This window comes from Idiotropiscis lumnitzeri, chromosome 20, assembly GCF_059441095.1.
Source record: "Idiotropiscis lumnitzeri isolate Australia: NSW breed Sydney's pygmy pipehorse chromosome 20, RoL_Ilum_1.0, whole genome shotgun sequence".
NCBI classification, from domain to species: domain Eukaryota; kingdom Metazoa; phylum Chordata; class Actinopteri; order Syngnathiformes; family Syngnathidae; genus Idiotropiscis; species Idiotropiscis lumnitzeri.
The window spans coordinates 3,913,461-3,932,460 of record NC_142410.1 but is presented as its reverse complement, the minus strand read 5'-3'; the positions used below and the strand labels follow the sequence as shown (position 1 = coordinate 3,932,460).

Sequence of the window (19,000 nt, the reverse complement as noted above, 5' to 3'; positions counted from 1 at the left end):
CCAAACAGCCACATTTAACATAATTTTCAATACAGATTACAAAGCAACCTATTGGTTTTTGTTGTTTTCTTTCTCTGTATCAATCAATGTCAAAGAGAGCGACATAATTAGTTAATAATTAATGTAATAGTCCGGTAGACGTTTCGGTAATTTGCATATCTTCCACTGGTTACTAAGGGAAGTGACGTCACGGTCCAACCCGCTTTTGCGACGAAGAAAAAAAACTAGCCTTACGATTACAGGGGAGCTGGATGAGTACTGCTAAAGGTTTAAATCCATCCCAATCCTCTCGTTTTTTGTTTAAAATGGCTTTTCAAAAGTAGAGAACATTAACTACGTGTTTTACACTATCGATTGATACCAAAATTATTGGTCTTTGGCTCTCAGACAAGGAGAAAAGGGATGGTGAATTTTGGATTGTACAGAAGAAACCGATTCCGAGGAGAGAGGCATTGAGAATTAGTGGCTTGTCAACCACTTAAGGACGGTGGTCAAAAAACAAAAGGTGGAAATTTGAGTGTATTTAATACAAGGAAACGTTTAATTTAGCCACCGACAAAATGGAACTAAGAGTGGGGAACCGATACAGACTAGGCAGAAAAATCGGAAGTGGATCGTTCGGTGACATCTATTTAGGTAAGTAAAACATACTTATTTGTTTTTAACTTGCTTATTAATCTTGATTATTTTTTGTGTGATATTCGCTTGGAAGACGTGTCACTTGCAGTCGTGTAAAGAGCTTTTGTCACTATTGCTCGACTTAACCTTTGTGTTAAGATAAGGCACTGTTTAGCTAACATCGGATATAGTTTCCACCTCTTTGACTCTAAACAATCGAATAGAAATGTGTTGTTAGAACGAGAAAACCGAGTTGGCGTTAAATTGTCGAGTGGCTGTTAGAATTTGGGCACATTTGGAAATGCTATCTGATCATATTTTTTTCCACTGGATTACGTCAAATGAATTAGTTTACTTCTGGGTTGTGCTTGAGAAGACCCACCCAGAAGTTCCTGTTGTTTACCCGTTGCTACAAGCTTCTCGTTTTCAACCGAGTTGGCCGTAGTTACACAATACAACCCCCATAACCCATCAGCACAGTGAAGGCCACAGTCTCATCTTTCTCGCTGTGCTGTTGCTGGAAATTGAGAGCGACTCGAATTACTAAGGACGCATATTTACATTTACAATTGAATGATTAAAGGTCGTTGTTTTAAATATCGCATTCGTTTTGTGTGCCGGCTTCAATCATATTAAACACTTTATTTCGGTGTGCAATGATCTGAAACTATTTCATCTTTCATTGGACTTGGAGGTCTTTGTTCAACGCTTTCAGTCTTCGTTTTGAGCTGGGTGGAGGTTACAGGGCAGCATATCACGAGTTTAACATAGGTGACAATAAAGATTGCAGACTAGCATTGATTACTCATCATGCAAGACTCAAAAGGGCTGCACTGCCTTTGCTCATGGCTAGAGCATTGACAGTTGCAGGTTTACATGTTATCCAAATCGGAGGGCTGCATGACATGAATTGCAATTTGGCATGTGAATTGTTTTGACACATTTTGTCCATTTATAAGTTTGATGGTGATAAATTCTCATTTCAAAGAGTTTATTTTTTTTATTTGCATACAGTGGGTAATCCAAACATTAACGTAATCGAACATGTTGTGAAATGCGCTATATAAATAAAGTTGTATTGTATAGTATCAGGCAGTCATCTGTTCCCACACATTGATCATGCTTTGGCAAACTGCCTGTGAGTAGAGTATATTTTGAACAGGCTAGTGAGAGGTCAGTAATAACGTCACCGCAGCTGTCTTTTCCCCCGTGTTTTTGTTAGGTAGTTGCACAAATTATTAAGATAAAAACTTAACTTAGAATTTCTGTGGGACGGCATTATAATTACAAGTGTTTAGCTTGCTACAAGACAATCCAATATTTCTTATTGAACTTGTATTTAGATAATGTTTCATAAGGAGTCTTTGCTTGTCCATAATATTAAAAGATTACCATTATTTAATCATAATGATGGAAAACTCCAGAATTGAAATTATATTAATTAGATGGTTCTTTGTATTGATCAAAAATGCTTTGAATTCACAACGTGCGTCTGTATATTTTCCCATTTTTAGGTACAGATATTTCTGTGGGCGAAGAGGTTGCCATCAAGTTGGAATGCGTGAAGACCAAGCATCCCCAACTCCACATCGAAAGCAAGATCTACAAAATGATGCAAGGAGGAGGTAAAGTAAACAGTAAACCCATGCCTATTTGCGGTTCGCAAATTTACCTTTTCACCTTTTTCTCCCGTAGACCCTCTCCTCATCTATTTGCTGAAAATTCACCTTTTGGACAGGTCACACTAACCAGCCGAACTGTTTGACAAAAACAAAACGGCGCGTCTACATCTCGCTGTCACCCATACTCCCGGAAGTTTTTTCTTTTGCGGCTGCTTGAGAAAATTAGACGTGAAGCTAGCTTGCGCCGCAGCAGCATGGATTTATTTAAGCAGCAACAAGCTGCTCCTCTGTGGTGACAAATAAACTACCCAACTAACAAGTTGCGCTTTCGCCACCGGCGAATGAGGAGACGCGAAGCATGCAACATAGACTAAAAGAGAACGTGAGAAGAAGGAATCTAATGCTAATTGCTAATGTGAAATGCAGTTTGAGGGGAAAAAAAATATATATAAGCGCTTAGTGATGGGTAAATGAATCTTCAAATCTGCTTCATGAAACAGTTGTAGGATTTTTCGACTCCGGTAGATGACACTGTCTGTTCAACATTGGACTGAACGAACACTGAATTGCCATTTTTTAAACCCTTTATTTAAACCAACAGTGCCATCTAGAGGACTCAGAAATACAACAGCCGGTTCATGAAGCATATTTGAAGCTTCATTTATCCATCACCATAAGCGCTTACGTGTCCAGCAGACTTTTCACAGAAATCTGGCTTGAATTGCATTCTGGAAGATCGCAACCAACTATGAACCAAATGCGCATAAGCACTGGAACATGCTAACAGCTGGCATTAGTCATGGTGAATAGTTTGAGGTATATTAAATATTTATATCAGCAATTTTATTTGTTTTTATTTATGCTATTTTGCACTACAAAATATTGATTTGAGAGTTCACAATATTAGGTCTCAGAATATATTTTTTTTATCAATTTAGCTGTTTAAGGGATTATGTTTTTATTTGCTTGTTAACAGAGAGAAGAATCAATGATATTTTCTTAGTGTTTTTAACAGGAAATATGTGTACATAAGTTGTACAGTAGGTCTTTCCTTACCTTTTTAAAAGCCTTAAACAAAGGACTGCCTCCCTCACACAGCCTTTGTCCTTGCATTATTAGAGTAATCACTTTGAACTTTTCAATGGTATGGCGTCATTTTCTCACATTTGTAAATGTTACTGTACATTTTGACTATTGCACTGAAGCTTGATTTCAAGAAAAAAGTGAATCAAATCGAAATATCTGCAAGAAAATTCGCTGTGTGATATTTTAAGTCCTCAAATCGTTAGCCCTATTTGAGCATAATGTTGTAAGTTGAATTCGAATGATATTGTTTGTTCTTGTAGTGGGTATTCCGACCATAAAATGGTGTGGAGCGGAAGGTGACTACAATGTAATGGTGATGGAGCTTCTGGGACCCAGCCTGGAGGATCTCTTCAACTTTTGCTCCCGCAAGTTTAGCCTCAAGACAGTCCTCCTCCTTGCTGATCAGATGGTGAGATGACTGACATGTCTTCCCATCTACTATTTTCTCCCTCCACCGCTCTCATTGTCTTGGCCACATTCAGTATTGGAATATTAGCATTACCTTTTGCTTTACATTTTTTTCCCTTTGCTCAGGTAATCACAATGCTGCTTTTGCTAGTTATGTTGAAACTATTATTGACACCATGATATCTTAAATGGTCTCTGGTAAACGTCCTCACCATGCTCGATAATCTCTTTTCACCGAGCCGCTCAAATGGCAGTTAGTTAAACATTCCTTCCATGACAGACATGGTTTTGCGCCCTTACTTCAATGTAGGTGCGCCTCCCAAATTCAGTGCATTCTTCTGTGGATCATGCTCAAACAAGTTTTGTGGGAATTGTCTTGATAGATATTGCATAATCAATCCCACTTGTAATGTTAAACGCAGTTGAGATTTTTAACTAGTTATTATCAGCTTTTTGCTTTCAATTTGGGGGCTGCCTCAGCGTCCCTTAAAGCATGTAAAAGAAGCTTCCGCTGCAACTGAATTGTTGGATTCTCTGTGATTATACAATATGCAAATCTGACCTTATAATTTTGCAAACTGACTAATTTTCACACAATGTCACAAATATCGCCCATTTCTCATCTACAGATCAGTCGCATAGAGTACATTCACTCCAAGAACTTCATCCACAGAGATGTGAAGCCTGACAACTTTCTGATGGGGCTTGGCAAAAAGGGCAACTTGGTCTACATCATCGACTTTGGCCTGGCTAAAAAATATCGTGACGCCCGCACTCACCAGCACATCCCCTACCGCGAGAACAAAAACTTGACTGGAACAGCAAGATACGCCTCAATCAACACCCATCTGGGGATTGGTACATACTCACGCAGATGGATTAGGCTTGTCTTCATGTGAACATGCTTGGACTTGTCTGAAAAGGAATTGAGTCAAACACCCATTTGTTTGTTTTGTTTTGTTTTGTTTTTTTGCCTACAGAGCAGTCAAGGCGTGACGACCTGGAGTCCTTGGGCTATGTCCTTATGTATTTTAATTTGGGCTCCCTGCCTTGGCAAGGCCTCAAGGCTGCCACCAAGAGGCAAAAGTATGAACGCATTAGTGAGAAGAAAATGTCCACCCCAATTGAGATTCTATGCAAGGGATATCCATGTGAGTACCTTTATATCTATGTATCATTTAAAAATTGTTGTGATGATAATGATTTTTTTTTTTTTTTTTTTTTTACATGAAGGTCCCAGCTAATTGTAGTTTTTGTCTTTGTCACAGCTGAATTTGCAACCTACCTGAATTTTTGCCGTTCCCTGCGTTTCGATGACAAGCCAGACTACTCATACCTCCGACAGCTTTTCCGGAACCTTTTTCACAGACAGGGATTCTCTTATGACTATGTATTTGACTGGAATATGCTCAAGTTTGTGAGTATTACTGGAGCAACTTGATTGCATTTACGTTTCGCATGCAAAAGATGATTTGCTTTCTTTGACCTTTGTGGCAAACGCAATATTTGCAATGTTTCATTTCTGCCAAAGGAAGAGCAAATGGGATTATCTGCTTATAGTAGAATTTAAATTTAGTTTGAGTTTTGATTACATTTTTGCTTGGTGAGTGTTTATTCTAAGTAGCAGCCCCTTTATATATTAACAAATAGCTGTTAAATAACATCCAAACGTATTATATTATTTTGTTGATGTTGTTCTGACCAACGTTATTTTGAACAGGGAGCCAACCGGGCGGCAGAGGAGGCAGAGAGAGAGCGCCGCGACCGAGAGGACCGGCTGAGACATGGCAGGAATCCAGCGACTAGAGGAGTACCCGCTGCATCGGGTCGACCTCGGGGAGGCCAAGATGGAGCCCCGCCTACACCGTTAACACCCACTTCACATACAGGTATGTAAATAGTCACTTGGTGACAAATGCGTCGTTCACAGTTACTTTAACGGTACTGATGGGGACTGCGTTGGTTGACGTTAAACGAGGAATTTACAAGCTTCAGAAGTAGTATCAGGTGTGGGCAGAGGGCGGAGCCTCACCATCTGCAATGTAGGAGTTACACACTGGCATCCCGCGCTCAGTCTTGTCAACACTTCTTCATCTCCAGCGTCCCCACGTCAAGCATCTGGCATGGAGCGTGAGCGAAAAGTCAGCATGCGACTGCACCGCGGCGCCCCCGTCAACGTCTCCTCCTCAGATCTGACTGGACGGCAAGACACCTCACGAATGTCCACCTCACAGGTACAAGACACTTGATTTTATTTATGCTCATTGTTGATTTCAAGCACATATTGTGGGAGTCCCATCTTTATCCGGACTCTCAGAGCATTGTTTTCATCCTTGTTTGAGAACTAACTATGAAGCAAACAAGGGTGCCTGCTCGCTGTCAATCGAGGAACGGGTTGCTGCTGTGTGTGCTGCTGACCGCCATGGATCACAACTGAGTGGGGGCAAAAATGTTGAAAATGCATGTCATGCAAGTGAATTAATTACGTGTCTCTAATGTCTGTCTGCTGCTGTAATGGACTTGAGATCATTGATCAAATGCTAATCAATTTCTGTTAGAAAAGATTGTCGAGGCCCATAAATTGAGTTCCCTCCACCTTCTTGTGCAGCACATTGATCTTGTATTGGAAGTGCTGCTCTTTAAGTCTATTTAACCCATAGAGCGGTCTGTACATGACAAGGTTTCTGACTTGACGTATTGGGCCTTGTCTCTCCCTTCCCCCAACCTCAGAATAGCATTCCCTACGAACATCACGCCAAGTAGACGCTCGCCACATACTTGTGTGACCGTGGCAACACTGGGTGAGTTGCGCACCCCTGTAAGCACCAGGAATGCATTTATCCAACTTCCAGTTCTACCCTGTACTGCTTTAGATGCTCCTTGTTCCAGCGTTTTGTTTGTTTTTTCCTTTTTTTTTTTTTTTTTACCCAACTCTAATTTAAGTTATTGGTAAATCTGGAGTCAGATGATCAATCTGAAGTCGAAGGTTGCAGTCCTGAGAACTGGTCTGGATTATGCATCACAGTGTATACACCATAGTCCAAGAATGTAACTCCCCCACCCACCCGCACCGCATTGCCCCCTCAGACTGGAAACGAACACCCATTTGAACAGCTTTTGTCTTTGTGGCTTGTTGCTTGCTCCATTGGTTTGATGACACCTACATCAATGGCACGCATACAACTCACTGGCCAAAAATGGACTCTTTACACCTTTATCTACCCTTTACGTATGCCCCCAGTGTGGCTTGGTGCAGTTGTGGGTTTCCGATGTTGTTTTTACTTGCCGAAATCTGCGTCCCTGCATCTCCTCTGTGATTTTTTTTTCTTCCACCCCTTTAACACTTGCACGAGACTAAGCTACTTGTTTTGCATCTTAGCTTAAAGCTTCCTCATGGCTCTGGCTGAAAGCATGCCATCCAGTTGTTCTGACACAGAGTGCTCTGTGTTTTAAAGGGAAAGGGGTTTAGAGGGTTTCAGCCTAATAGCTGCACCTTCACCAAAATGACAACCTAAATGGCACACTCACACTTGCACACACTGTGTGTTGAGCAATGACTGGATGGCTGCAAACATTCCTACTGGCTGTGAACTTAACTTTCCATGATGGCAACCTTTAACTTGTATTTATGTGGATTGTTTTTCTTTTACGGTCAGCTGGGCGACAGTTTTTTTTGTTTGTTTGTTTGTTTTAGAGCTTTGTGCATTCTAGTGGAAAGCATTGACAGATATCTTATAACACCAATGTAACCACAAAGTCACAACTCAGGGTCGTCTCTAGCCATAACCTTTCCAATGTAGTAAAGTTATTATTAACTCGTTAAATGCCAACAACTAAAAAGGGCAGTGTAAAAATGCAAATGGTGAACTTAATACAATGACCTAAGTTCAAAGCGCGTGCATTTTGAATGACGCGCATCACAGCGCTTCTGAGAGACGTGTCATCATAAACGACTTCTACTATTCTCTCATGTGACGAAATGATTACATTGCATTTGCTACACACGCTGTAGTCAACATGTTCGCCAAGTTTGTCTCTGTAGCAGAACAATGGCGGTGAAACATGTCAGCCGCCTTTAAGGTGAGGCCCTTGTACACATGTAATATAATGAGTGACTACAAGACCTACCTGGAAAAATGTGCGTTGATTTGATAGAACTCTTTTTTTTTTTTATATATTTTGGTTTTAATTTATCTATTTATTTTTGGCTTATTAATGAAATTAACTTATTTTTCAGACGATAAGGTACACCGGATTATAAATTCAGTCTCAATGAACGGCTCTATTTTGGGAAATGTCCATGTATAAAGCGCACCGGGTTATAAGACATATTACGGCGGTTAAGGGAAACAAACCAGTGCAAGATCCATATATAAGGCACACCTGATTTTAAGGTCCACCATTTTTGAGCAAATTCAAAGACAGCCTTATAGTCAGTAAAACACGGTGATTGTTGGTTTTTAAAATTAACATCCAAAAATTTCTACACACTGTCCCTTTACGGGATCCATTACAATCAAAACATTCAGTGACAAAGGTTGAGTTATGCTGTTTGGTACTTTTTTTTTTTGTTCTTCTTCCCCATGAGGAATGAGAGTGATTGATCTGGGCCTGATGCGCTGGCCCTTTTTCATTGAAAGCACTTTGAGAAATGGTGTTGAGACAAACGGCCAGCAGAGGGTAGCAGTGCACCATTTTAGATTGAAAATTGCCTCGGTCACCAACTGTTGACAGAGGGGGAAGGGAACAGTACTGTCATGGCTGCCAAGGTGACAGTCAACAGACTCATTCAAAGGTCAGATTATCAAGTGGCTCGAAAGATCCAGACCGATTATCTGATGTCTCTTCAGATTTTTTTTTCCCCTCCCCCGAATCTGCCCTAAAACGGATCGTGTCTAGTTTGCTGAAAATCTTAACTGTTCGACATTTATGTAATGGATCTGTCACACTTTAATAATTGGTTACAATGTTGGGATAAGTTGTGTAGAAAATGAGTTAAGTCTTTGTGGACCTGACAAGTTCTATCGCGCTTTCCTGCTTTGGATCCGGTAAGTCACATATGTTCATCATATATGACAGGACAAGATTTCGATTGTTTTACTTGAAATAAGGACCTTGTCTTCTGAAATGTTGATTTAAATAAACACCAGTGGCAGCCACTTTATTAAAAAATGAGATTTTCCAACATTGGCGGTTGGAACCCCTGTAATAAACATTGAACAAATAAATAATGAAATTTTTTTTATTTGATTTTATTTTTATAATCAGTGTCTTGGAATACTTTGAGGACACTATAACTAATATAATGAATCGTGAATGATTTTGAACATGGCCTTCCTTCTTTATTCTCATGCTGACGTGCCTTTTTTCTTATCTCTCGTTTCCTCTAGATGGTGTCAAGCGCACTACCTGCTGGCCTCCATCCACTCGCTCCTCGATGAGCCAGTGTCTTGCAGCCTTGCAGTCCAGTACGCGCCCACTCAGACACTGACAGACAGACACTAATAGTACTATTTCCACTTTGAATTACTACTGCAACAGCTACCATGGGAAGCCACTTCACTTCAACCAGCTAACTGGAAGTGCTTTCGTATGGACTGCGCTCAGTACTGTCACCTTTTATTTTATTTTTTTTAACTCTTTGCCCATAGGCCCCCCCCATATCTTCACCTCAGCCGCATCCCCTTTTCGTTGTTGTCTCAGTCTGAGCGTTGGACTTCAGTACTGTTTTCAGGTCCACTTGTGCAGGATATATCCCGGACAAGCTGCACTGCCCCTCCCCAGTCAGATCACATGTTTTTTTTTCTAAGCATGTCAAAAGACAAAGATTGTGTCCTGGGTCCATATGGCAACTTTCTAGTCTCTTGAGTCCCACTACAGACTCAAATAATGCCCCAATGTCTCTACTGTCTTATCAGGCTCATCGGATAAAATCTCAAATTTTTTTGTAGAATCTAGTTAAAGGGTGTGTATGAATAAATACACGCACACATACAGTGAATGTACCAAAAATGTTTTGGTATTTCAGACACAGGAGGCTTGTGTTCTCCTTTAATACATAATTCTTGTCAACAGTGCAGCGTTCAGTGGGCCGTGTTCCCTTTCTTAGTGTTGTACAATAAAACTGCACTTTATGAAAGGTGGCAAGAGGCTCATTTGACACTTTTGACCAGATTTCTATTCGCCGTGTACAGATGAAACATTTTGCGCCGTCTCATTTGTATTGTTTCGAAGCTGTGAAATACTTGCAATATAGATGTGTAAATATCTTTTTGTCTTTGATTTCTTTCTTTCCTAGTTAGGGATAAGTCTGAGCATTCTTTTGAAGCTTTGGTTTAGGTGGCCCTGCTGCAGCAAGGTTAGGCAGTCGTAATTATGTGTAGCGTCTGCTTGTCGGTGTGCGTCCTTGTCACCCCACCCCTGCACCCCCTGCCCTTTTTGTGACAGAGCAGTGCTGGTCGCAGGCACTGCACTGAATGTGGCCAACTTTTTTTTTTTCATACACTTGGCTGTCGGGGGTGCTGACTTACGTATTTTGCGTGTATGTGTGTTTTTTTTTTCTCTCTCCCACCCGAATTTGGATTCAATTGTGTCTTGGACGTCTGGCTGTGAGTGGCCGTGTGTGTGTTGAAATAATGCCCAGAAGTTTTTGATTTTGACACTTCTTCGGTCATCCGGTTGAAGAAAAATTAGTCACTGGGGTAGCAACATTTGTTCTCACATTTATATTTGCCACTGTATTTGTGTACCTAAATTGTAAATAAATTACCTCCTTGTATCTTTTTTGTGTATTTACTTTCTGCAGTGGTCTTTATGAACGGATGTTAGGGTACCGTTAAAACTTTACATTGAGGCATTTGTTCTCTTTCCATGTGTGGTTGTGGACAAAAACTTTGTAAAAACTCAACACGACACAGATACACTTAGATAATTTATTTTGAATAGAATATAGTGCAACAAACATATCGTCACTTTTATTTAGCCAAAACAGTTAATTGTATGTGCTGTGTAAGTTGGATTCATCATCGTTTTATAGAAAGCAGACATCACAACACTTATTGACCCCGACATAATACATCATCACTCTAGTTGTGCAGCATAATAAAGAACAAATGAAACGGACACAAATCCAGTTTACGTCACTGCTGAAAAGACAAAGGCAAATTCATCAAGCAGCATTGTGTGTTACTGTACAAAACTAATGGAAGGGCTTAAAAAATGTTGCAGCATTGGCAGTATAGAGCTCTGCTTGGGGAATGTTGACTTAAGTATGACCCATTGATGGCGCTCTAGAAAAATGAAATGTGATTTAAAAGAAAAATAAAATGGACATTAAATTGGACTTTGGGGCCCCACAAAAAAATTCTCATGGTTCGGTGTGTTGGTTCATGGTTCAGTCCAACGTTTACGCTCCCATTTTTTCTCACACTATGCAGACAGACCATTTAATTTAGTTTGTTAGGCTTAATGCTTTTTGGGCACCTATTTGAATACACAATTTGGGCAAAATATTCAAATGCAATGCAGTTGTATAGAGCGCATGAAATTTTCATGACGTGGCAGGAGCAATGTATAAGCAAAAGAATAGAGGGAAATTAATTGAAGTTTTTCAATTCACAATTGCGGTACAGTATTGAGGTTAACGCCACTTGCTGCCCTACTTTTACCCAATATTGCATGACAATGCTTGATCATACTTGGTGCATTTCAGTTTATCCTCTTCATACTGATACAGTATTTTTCATGACATCTTTATAATGATGCTTCAGTATTCTCTCCGCCCTCCGCCTGCTCATTGTCCCCCCCTGCATCCAAATTGTCAGATTTCCCATTGTATTTTCCCCTTTCTTCCGCTTCCCGCGTCTCATGTGGGCCATCTATCTCATTGCGGAGGCTCTCCTTTTCTGCCGCCGTCACAGCCATTTCTAGCTTAGCCTCCGGATCTTCCTGTTTCCTTGTGATGCACAGGAAGTTACCCAGGGCGATCACAATGGCTGACAATGTGACCTCGCAGCCCGCCAACAAGAAGACGTACATGTACTTATGGGTGGCATCCAAGAGGCGACCTGGAGGAGAGGACATTAGCCAACATCACTTAGGTAAGGTACACCTACGACCGGCATATTCACGCCATATTTTGAACAATGTGTGATAGAAATACTCTCTCACCTAATATTTTCACCCTTTGACATTCACCAAACGTTAATGGCCGAATGATCACAAGATTTTTTTTGATTTTTTTTAGTATGATAATCCTGCATATCCTACAATGTGTCAAAACTGGACCATTGCAGGCACGTGCACAGGTAGACCCCTAGTGGTGCTCAAGCACCAGCTCGTTAAAATAATACATTCTCTCCCCCCTTCAAAGCATTTTTTATGTCAGATAATGGGTATTTGTTTATGTGTTGGAATTGTGCCCCTCGCTGCTCCGCAGTAGTCACAAGCCCCACTCTATATGAAGAAGGGTTTGGTGACTTTTTATTAGTGCTGGGAAAATGAAGCCCTCATGAAGTACTTGTGATATATTTTTACTCATCTTGATGGTGTAATGGAAATTGATTACATTTCCACTGGATCTTTTAACCAATAAAGCCATCTAGAGGCATCAAAAATCACAAGTGCTTCATAAAGCTTCATTTGTCCATCACCACTTTTTATATTTCGTGTAACCTCTCTTCTCCACCTTTGTTAATCAATACCTAAGTTAAATAAATATTTTTTTCCTTAATTATGTAAATAATTTAGGTGGTGACTGACCTTTTTTTTGTGGGGGTGTGGTGCTTGAGAACCTGCCACCATAAATGTCTGTGCACATGCCGGTTTTTATGAGAAGCGCGACTTAGTAATACACAAACAAATTCAGACTTACCTGCTCCAGGAGGGCCAACTAACACAGCTATTGCTTCCATCAGCAGCACAAGGCCAATGGCACTGGAAAACCTGTCCGTCCCCACAATCGCCATAAGGACCTCAAACTGTAGGGCTCCCACCATGCCATATGACATGCCAAAGAAGATACAGAAGCCCACCAGACCCCCATAGGTGTTTGCCTGGATTCCAAGACAAGAGGTGTTCAAAGATGACTGGTGTCCGTTAATACAGATCCGAAGGTTTCATCCTTACCTGTGACCCGATGAGATCTGTGACTCCGTTGAAGATCATCGCAAAACTGAACAGGTAGACACACCTTGGCCGTACCCACTTCATACCTGCAACGATTCCAGACAGAGGACGAGCAAACATATCTACGAATCCCAGAATTGTGAGCAGCAGGGCTGAGGTAGTGTCCTCGTAGCCGAGTCCTTTCGCGTAGTTGACCACAAACACAGGCGGCACAAACAAGCCCAGCACCATAATCGAGGCCGCAACGGTATATATGACAAATCCTCTGTCCTTGAACACACTGAAGTCGAGCAGTTTCTTCTTTGGCTGGAGCTTCTTCTCCTCTGGAGCTGTAAGATGGCCATCCTCGAATTCTAGATGTTTCTTTGGTGGCAAGAGGGGCCTCATTAGGGCACCACAGGCGCAGCAGTTGAGCAGCATTCCCCCCAGTATGAGGAACCCACCCCTCCAGCCATATTGGTACTGAAGAATTTGTCCCAAGGGAGAGAGACAGCACAAAGCCACAGGGCTGCCCGCAGCTGCCAGGCCGTTGGCCAAAGGTCGCTTCTCACTGAAGTAGCGATTTAGCATTATTAGAGATGGCTGGAAATTCAACGCCAGGCCCAGACCTGACGAGACAAGAGGGCAAACAAAAATGCAAACGTTACTCGTTCCGTCTGCCAATCTGTTTTGACATTCGGTTGACAGCGACTGACAAATTTTGTCTTGTTTATTTTGACTCAAGCGAACATTAAATTTTAATTTGGTAAGAAATTATATAGAGAGTTAATCACCGTAAAACAAACAACCACAGTATTGGAACAAGCGTCAAGAAACTTTTCACTGCAGCTTTCAACCAAGAGTGCCGGCCAGAGGAGCCAAAAATGCTCACAAGTGCTTCATGAAGCTTCATTTGTCCATCACTATTTGAGATTCAGCTTGCAGATTAGAATTCTTGAAAATCCACAAAATGTCCACCACAATGCATTGTGGTGTTCTCTCGCAAGTTTGAGTCATCGTTCAACTATACAACATCACAATTCAGTGAGTGATCAAATGTGTGGCTAAAAAAAAAATATATGGATGAACATCACCGCACAACAATAAAAGTACTTGTGAATTAATAGTGACTCAAAGATGTTTTCTGGAACCTTACCTGTAATGACACCAATACAAAGGTAGATGTGCATGATACTGGTTGCAAACGAAGCCAGAACCATTCCCAGTGAAGCAAAGAGTCCTCCGACCATCATCACCGGTCGACATCCGAACTTGTTCACCAACACGCTACACAGCGGACCTGGGGATCCAAAAATCTAATTAATTGCACTTTTATATTTAAGTGCGAGTCCACAACACAAGTTCCTACCTGTGCCATAGAGCATGGCAAGCAAAATGGATGATATCCAGGCGGTGTCACTGTAGCCAACATCAAACTCCCTTATTAACTCCTTGAAGAAGACACTGACAGCCTTAGGGAACGCATAGGAGAATCCGGTAATGACGAAGCAGCCGACCAACACCGCCCAGCCCCAGCCGCCATCGGGTGCCTTCACCCCAGTCGGGCCATCGTCCACCACTGCACCCCCCATGCTGCTCTCGGGTTGATGTGACTGTAGTCAGAAGCTTTATTTAAAAAAAAAAAAAAAACATATCATCCCTTTACACCACCATGTAATGTCTTCCTTTACATTTTTCAGAATCAAACTTATTTTACAGCGGATCTATTTCTAGTCATTGTGTAGACTTGGAGCTTTGAAGCAATGGAGGTTTGTGGGAAGAGAAAGAGAACATTAGATGATGCTAATATGGGAACACGGCGTCCTCTGTGGATGATTAACTGTTGACAGCTTATCAAGCCAACTGAAGCGAACCTCCTGAGCCACTGCCTCTAATATCTACGCATTAGTCATAGTCCTGCAGTATATAAACATTTCCAGTGCAGTCTGCTGGAGAAAAAGCCTGCTCTAGAAGTTTGATGTTTTCATCATGTTTAAGCATCGTTAACTGTAAATGTTTTCATTGGATCAGTCTGATTTTAACATTTTTAACAAGCGTTATTAGCATCTGCGCACATGGGATGATGCAGTGACATTTTTTTAAATTTGGCTATTACGTTGCAAAATATCTCTAGGTGCACTACAACTTTTTTATTCGTTTCGTGAGGGGGATTCGAGACAATTGATGAATTATGAATGTGTTTTTGAGACATAATTCAAGCCTGTTCAAGAAAAAAAAAAAAAGATAAAGGATGTTAGTGCAGCGTTGTCATGCCAAAAGGAGGAGTTGAAGTTTAGGATGAAACTGGGTGCTCGTTCCTATCAAATGGCGCTCAAATGAAAATGCAGTTCAAATGCAGTGTCAATTTTGAAATCTGTGTTTGACACCCAAATTGCACAAGATGCAATGCTACCTGGCTCGCACTGTGCTGGCGATCTTTGTCTAGAAGCCGTGTGTGTAATGAAACGTGCTGGAGCGTGTGTTGACACCAGATAAGTCTACATGGAATGTCTTTTATTGTATTTCTGGCTCGCTCTCAACAACACACACTAAAATAAGCAATACCAATGTAAAATCTGTTTTGGTTTTTTTCACAAATCATTCTTTAGGAATTTTAAGATTCTTGAAAGCGTTGTTCCTGTGTTTATTTTAAAATAACATTGAAGTCAAAATTGCACGCTTGTCGGCTCTTACATCAGATAATGTACGCTAAGTTCCTGACTCGTGATGCAGTCGATTTGGCATTTTTTGCCATTAGGAAATCATTTTTTCCTGTATCAAAAAACGTAATTAAATGTTTTTAATATTTTAACATTCTTAGTACAGCAACTCTATAAACAATTTAAGCCCTTTCTCACATTATTGCACCGAAAAGCCGAAAAAATAGGGAATTATTGGCTTTTTGTCAGTCTTGTGAAATGTCAGAATGGGATATTTCGTCATTGTATTGACAAATTGAGAAACTTGTTTGAGCAATTTTTTGAAAGTGACACTGAGACCAACTAAAACTGAAAAAAGTTGAAAGTTAATTTGGGCACTAGTTGGATTCCATCAAAGTACAAGCCCTAGATTTTGTCTCAAAATAGCTGCTTCAAACCAAATTGACCGACTTCCTGTTTAGTTTCGAGCATGGGTCTTTGAGATGTTTTTGTGCATTTGGTTGTGATGTCACATCCTCTGAATTTTTGGTGGATATGAAAAGGGCAGTAAAATCCAAATATTTTTTACCCACGTACACATGGGTGCAATTGTATTTTTCTGGCATATAAAGATACCAAAAAGGGAAACTCGTTATCATCTGAAGAATACACTAGGAAACTATTTTTGAAAAAAAATAATTAAATAAAAAAATAAGAGTGGTTCAGTTTGATTTTTATGCTGATTAAAACTAAAATTGGCATGCAGATTCCAAAATCGAATTCTTTTTTTTCTGGCATGTCAAGTTTTTTTTTTCTCTAACAAAATTCCACTAATTACCTTTAATAAGACTTTTCATCTTATTATGACTGGACTCATCTACAGCTATGTGGCAACTTGTTTGCACAGTTACAATTGAGACAGTGCGGTGAGAGGTGGGTGCAGCTCCCAGTAGAAAACAGAAAGCTATCAAAGTAGAAAGAGTGATGGCTTTTCTCTTAACCTTGTCATATCACCACAAAAATGAGAATTGTGCGCGTGCAGTTGTTTCTTATAGTTCTTTTCAAAGCTTGTAACTATTCTGTCTAGGTGTTTTAGTTACAGAAATACATATTTATGTAATATTTTGTTTAAGAAAAATGGGATCCTAAAACTCACAAACCTGATGTGATAGAGAAAAAAATAGATACATTTTCCACTCCGCACCCAAAAATGAATAAACAGTTGTCAGACCAAACTCAGAAGAAAAAAAAGATGGTTTCTCAGTTATATTAATTTAAGAGGTCCTTGTTACTGACTGGTGCTTGGGCCTTATTAAGTGTTTGATGACCACATAATGGTACTTAATTTAACCCTTAGAACCATGGAATGTTTGCCTCATCTTAAAGATTCATCAACATTTGCCTTTTATTTTATTTAGTATTGTGAGACTATTTTCTTTCTTACTCTCATCCTATAGAAAAGCTCATGTGTTTTTTCACATAGTTCACACAGTGACCCCAGTGTGACTCTGCTGTGCTGTCCAGAGCCAAAGAAATATCAGCACCATTACTAATTTAAGACCCTCAGCAATCCACTGGACACACACGCACATGCACGAGGACCAGCTATCAAATGGAACATTTCTCATCCCTAACAGTCAGATGAAAGGACTCCAGATACCAACGTGCTTTGTGTGTATATAGTGTGTGATACAGTTACTGCATGTCTATGGATCTACGTGTCTACCTGCAAATTTACCAAGCTACCCTTCAACAATATGTTTGTCCTTTTAGATCACAGGTGTCCAAGTTCACATCAGTTTATGTAGCTCACAAAAGCAATTAAAGTGTGTCCACTTTGTTTGTTGTTAACTAGGGTTGTTCTTTTCATTTTGATAGAAACTCTGTGTGATGTTTCCTCTCATTTACAGATATTTACAAGCATTCCTTCCATCAAATCCCTTTATAACCAAAATGTAACAATTGGTGCATATTCAACTATTTACGTGCCACAATTCTTCTTGACTTGTAAATTGAAATTAAATTTTCTTTAGCAATGACACACTTCAGTGATTGTTGGATTTTGAAATAATCTTTTTGTTGGGAAAGAGACGAGTATTTCCCATATACATACATAAACTACATAACTTCAAGCTGTCCCTGCGCCATTCGAAGGTGACATGATTTGCTCAGTCAAATCTGCCATCTGAGAGATCCATCACCCATCTACTCGACCGTTAAGCATTTATCACACCATTCATCCATTTATCAATCTATCACAGGAGATCTATCACTGAAGAGGTTCAGAGTGCTAATTTGGTCTCGAGGCGACACTTGCTGTCAGGAGCAACGCACGTTCCGTACGCCACTGCTTCACAGGTCATAAAACACACGGCTTGGCGTTCTTCCGTTCTTTTTGCATTTCTTATCAAATGTAATTGTTTAAATCTGAATGGATATGCAATGAGGCAGTGTTGACTCATTTCAAGTGACAGCATCTATTCCGGGATACTCCAGCTGCCTCGTTTACGTGTCTAGATGAGTGTGACGTCACATGGATGCTGCCTGGGCAAAGCCGGCTGGCGTACGTGAGGACCGCGGCGTCGCTCTCCACTGGATGGTTTCAATTTAAAATCCGTGATTCGCACATGTTGAGGAATTCTTATGTTATTTGGTCAGCCTTTTAATCACGATTAAAAAAACATATTGAAATCGCGTTTCACGTAATAGTATGTAATTTTAACCATAAACAGAAGGGGACTAGAATAGATTGTGACGAATATAGAATGTTCTAAATACATTTACCTATCATGTCTATGTAATATTAATCACCCCGTTATTTTAAACATATTTTCTCTGTACCTGTTGCGTCGGCCATAAATAATTGCGCTAGGACCATCGGCAGTAGAAATAAATGAAGCGCATTAAAAGGTAAAAAAGATAAGCGAATCCGAGAGAGGGAAAACACCAGACTCGCACACTGTACCTGGAGAGATGCTGTCTACCGGAGAGTCGCTCAATGCAGACCATGTGTACGTGCTGTCGTCACTGGTTTTATAAACGGCGCTGCGCTGATGGGAGACTCCACTGGGACTTGTGTCACTACAGTTATATCACTCGAAAAGGTCCACGGGTTTTTACGTTGATTGAGCCGTGAAATAAATTGAAACCCCCATTTATTTGTACCAATCATAGTGTGTTGTTAATATGTGTATGCATTATTACTCACTTCCAATGATCCAGAACAAACTGGTATACAAAAGATGAATGCGTATTGTGTTTATGTATTTAAATATATATTTTTATAGAATTTCATTTACTTTATACACAGCTTTTAACGTGGATCTAATGACGTGTTTTTCAGTAAATAAAACAAATCGATTTAGGAACTATTGATTGCTGTGCCTGTGTCATTGGGGAAGATATTAAAACTCGAGGTTGCCCTGGAAACCCAAGCCGCTCAATTGAACTGACCCATAGACGAACTAACCCGGGCTCCGTTCGCGATCGGTGAATCGGTGATATTTCAAGTTTAGATTTCAA

The 19,000-nt window shown here is 40.3% G+C and overlaps 2 protein-coding genes across 5 annotated transcripts; one reads left to right on the top strand and one right to left on the bottom strand.

The window, feature by feature from the left end:
• Nucleotides 1-175: 175 nt before the first annotated feature.
• On the top strand, nt 176-10,512 carry csnk1db (casein kinase 1, delta b). Of its 3 annotated transcripts, none has more exons than XM_088284872.1 (10): nt 176-636; nt 2,133-2,243; nt 3,587-3,735; nt 4,364-4,592; nt 4,715-4,885; nt 5,003-5,151; nt 5,455-5,623; nt 5,835-5,968; nt 6,470-6,535; nt 9,125-10,512. In XM_088284872.1, the coding sequence occupies exons 1-9, from the start codon at nt 561-563 to the stop codon at nt 6,518-6,520; spliced, it is 1,239 nt and encodes a 412-aa protein (XP_088140998.1). In that variant the 5' UTR covers nt 176-560; the 3' UTR covers nt 6,521-6,535; nt 9,125-10,512. The 3 variants fall into 3 exon arrangements, with proteins under 3 accessions (XP_088140998.1, XP_088140996.1, XP_088140999.1); XM_088284873.1 differs by having other exon boundaries at nt 178-636; nt 6,465-6,535; XM_088284870.1 differs by lacking the exon at nt 6,470-6,535 and having other exon boundaries at nt 177-636.
• A 140-nt stretch (nt 10,513-10,652) lies between these two features.
• Nucleotides 10,653-18,576, bottom strand: slc16a3b (solute carrier family 16 member 3b). Of its 2 annotated transcripts, none has more exons than XM_088284861.1 (6): nt 18,444-18,576; nt 14,209-14,452; nt 13,996-14,139; nt 12,861-13,468; nt 12,607-12,787; nt 10,653-11,800 (listed from the first exon to the last, which is right to left on the bottom strand). In XM_088284861.1, the coding sequence occupies exons 2-6, from the start codon at nt 14,429-14,431 to the stop codon at nt 11,487-11,489; spliced, it is 1,470 nt and encodes a 489-aa protein (XP_088140987.1). In that variant the 5' UTR covers nt 14,432-14,452; nt 18,444-18,576; the 3' UTR covers nt 10,653-11,486. The 2 variants fall into 2 exon arrangements, with proteins under 2 accessions (XP_088140987.1, XP_088140988.1); XM_088284862.1 differs by lacking the exon at nt 18,444-18,576 and adding an exon at nt 18,320-18,372.
• Nucleotides 18,577-19,000: the final 424 nt, after the last annotated feature.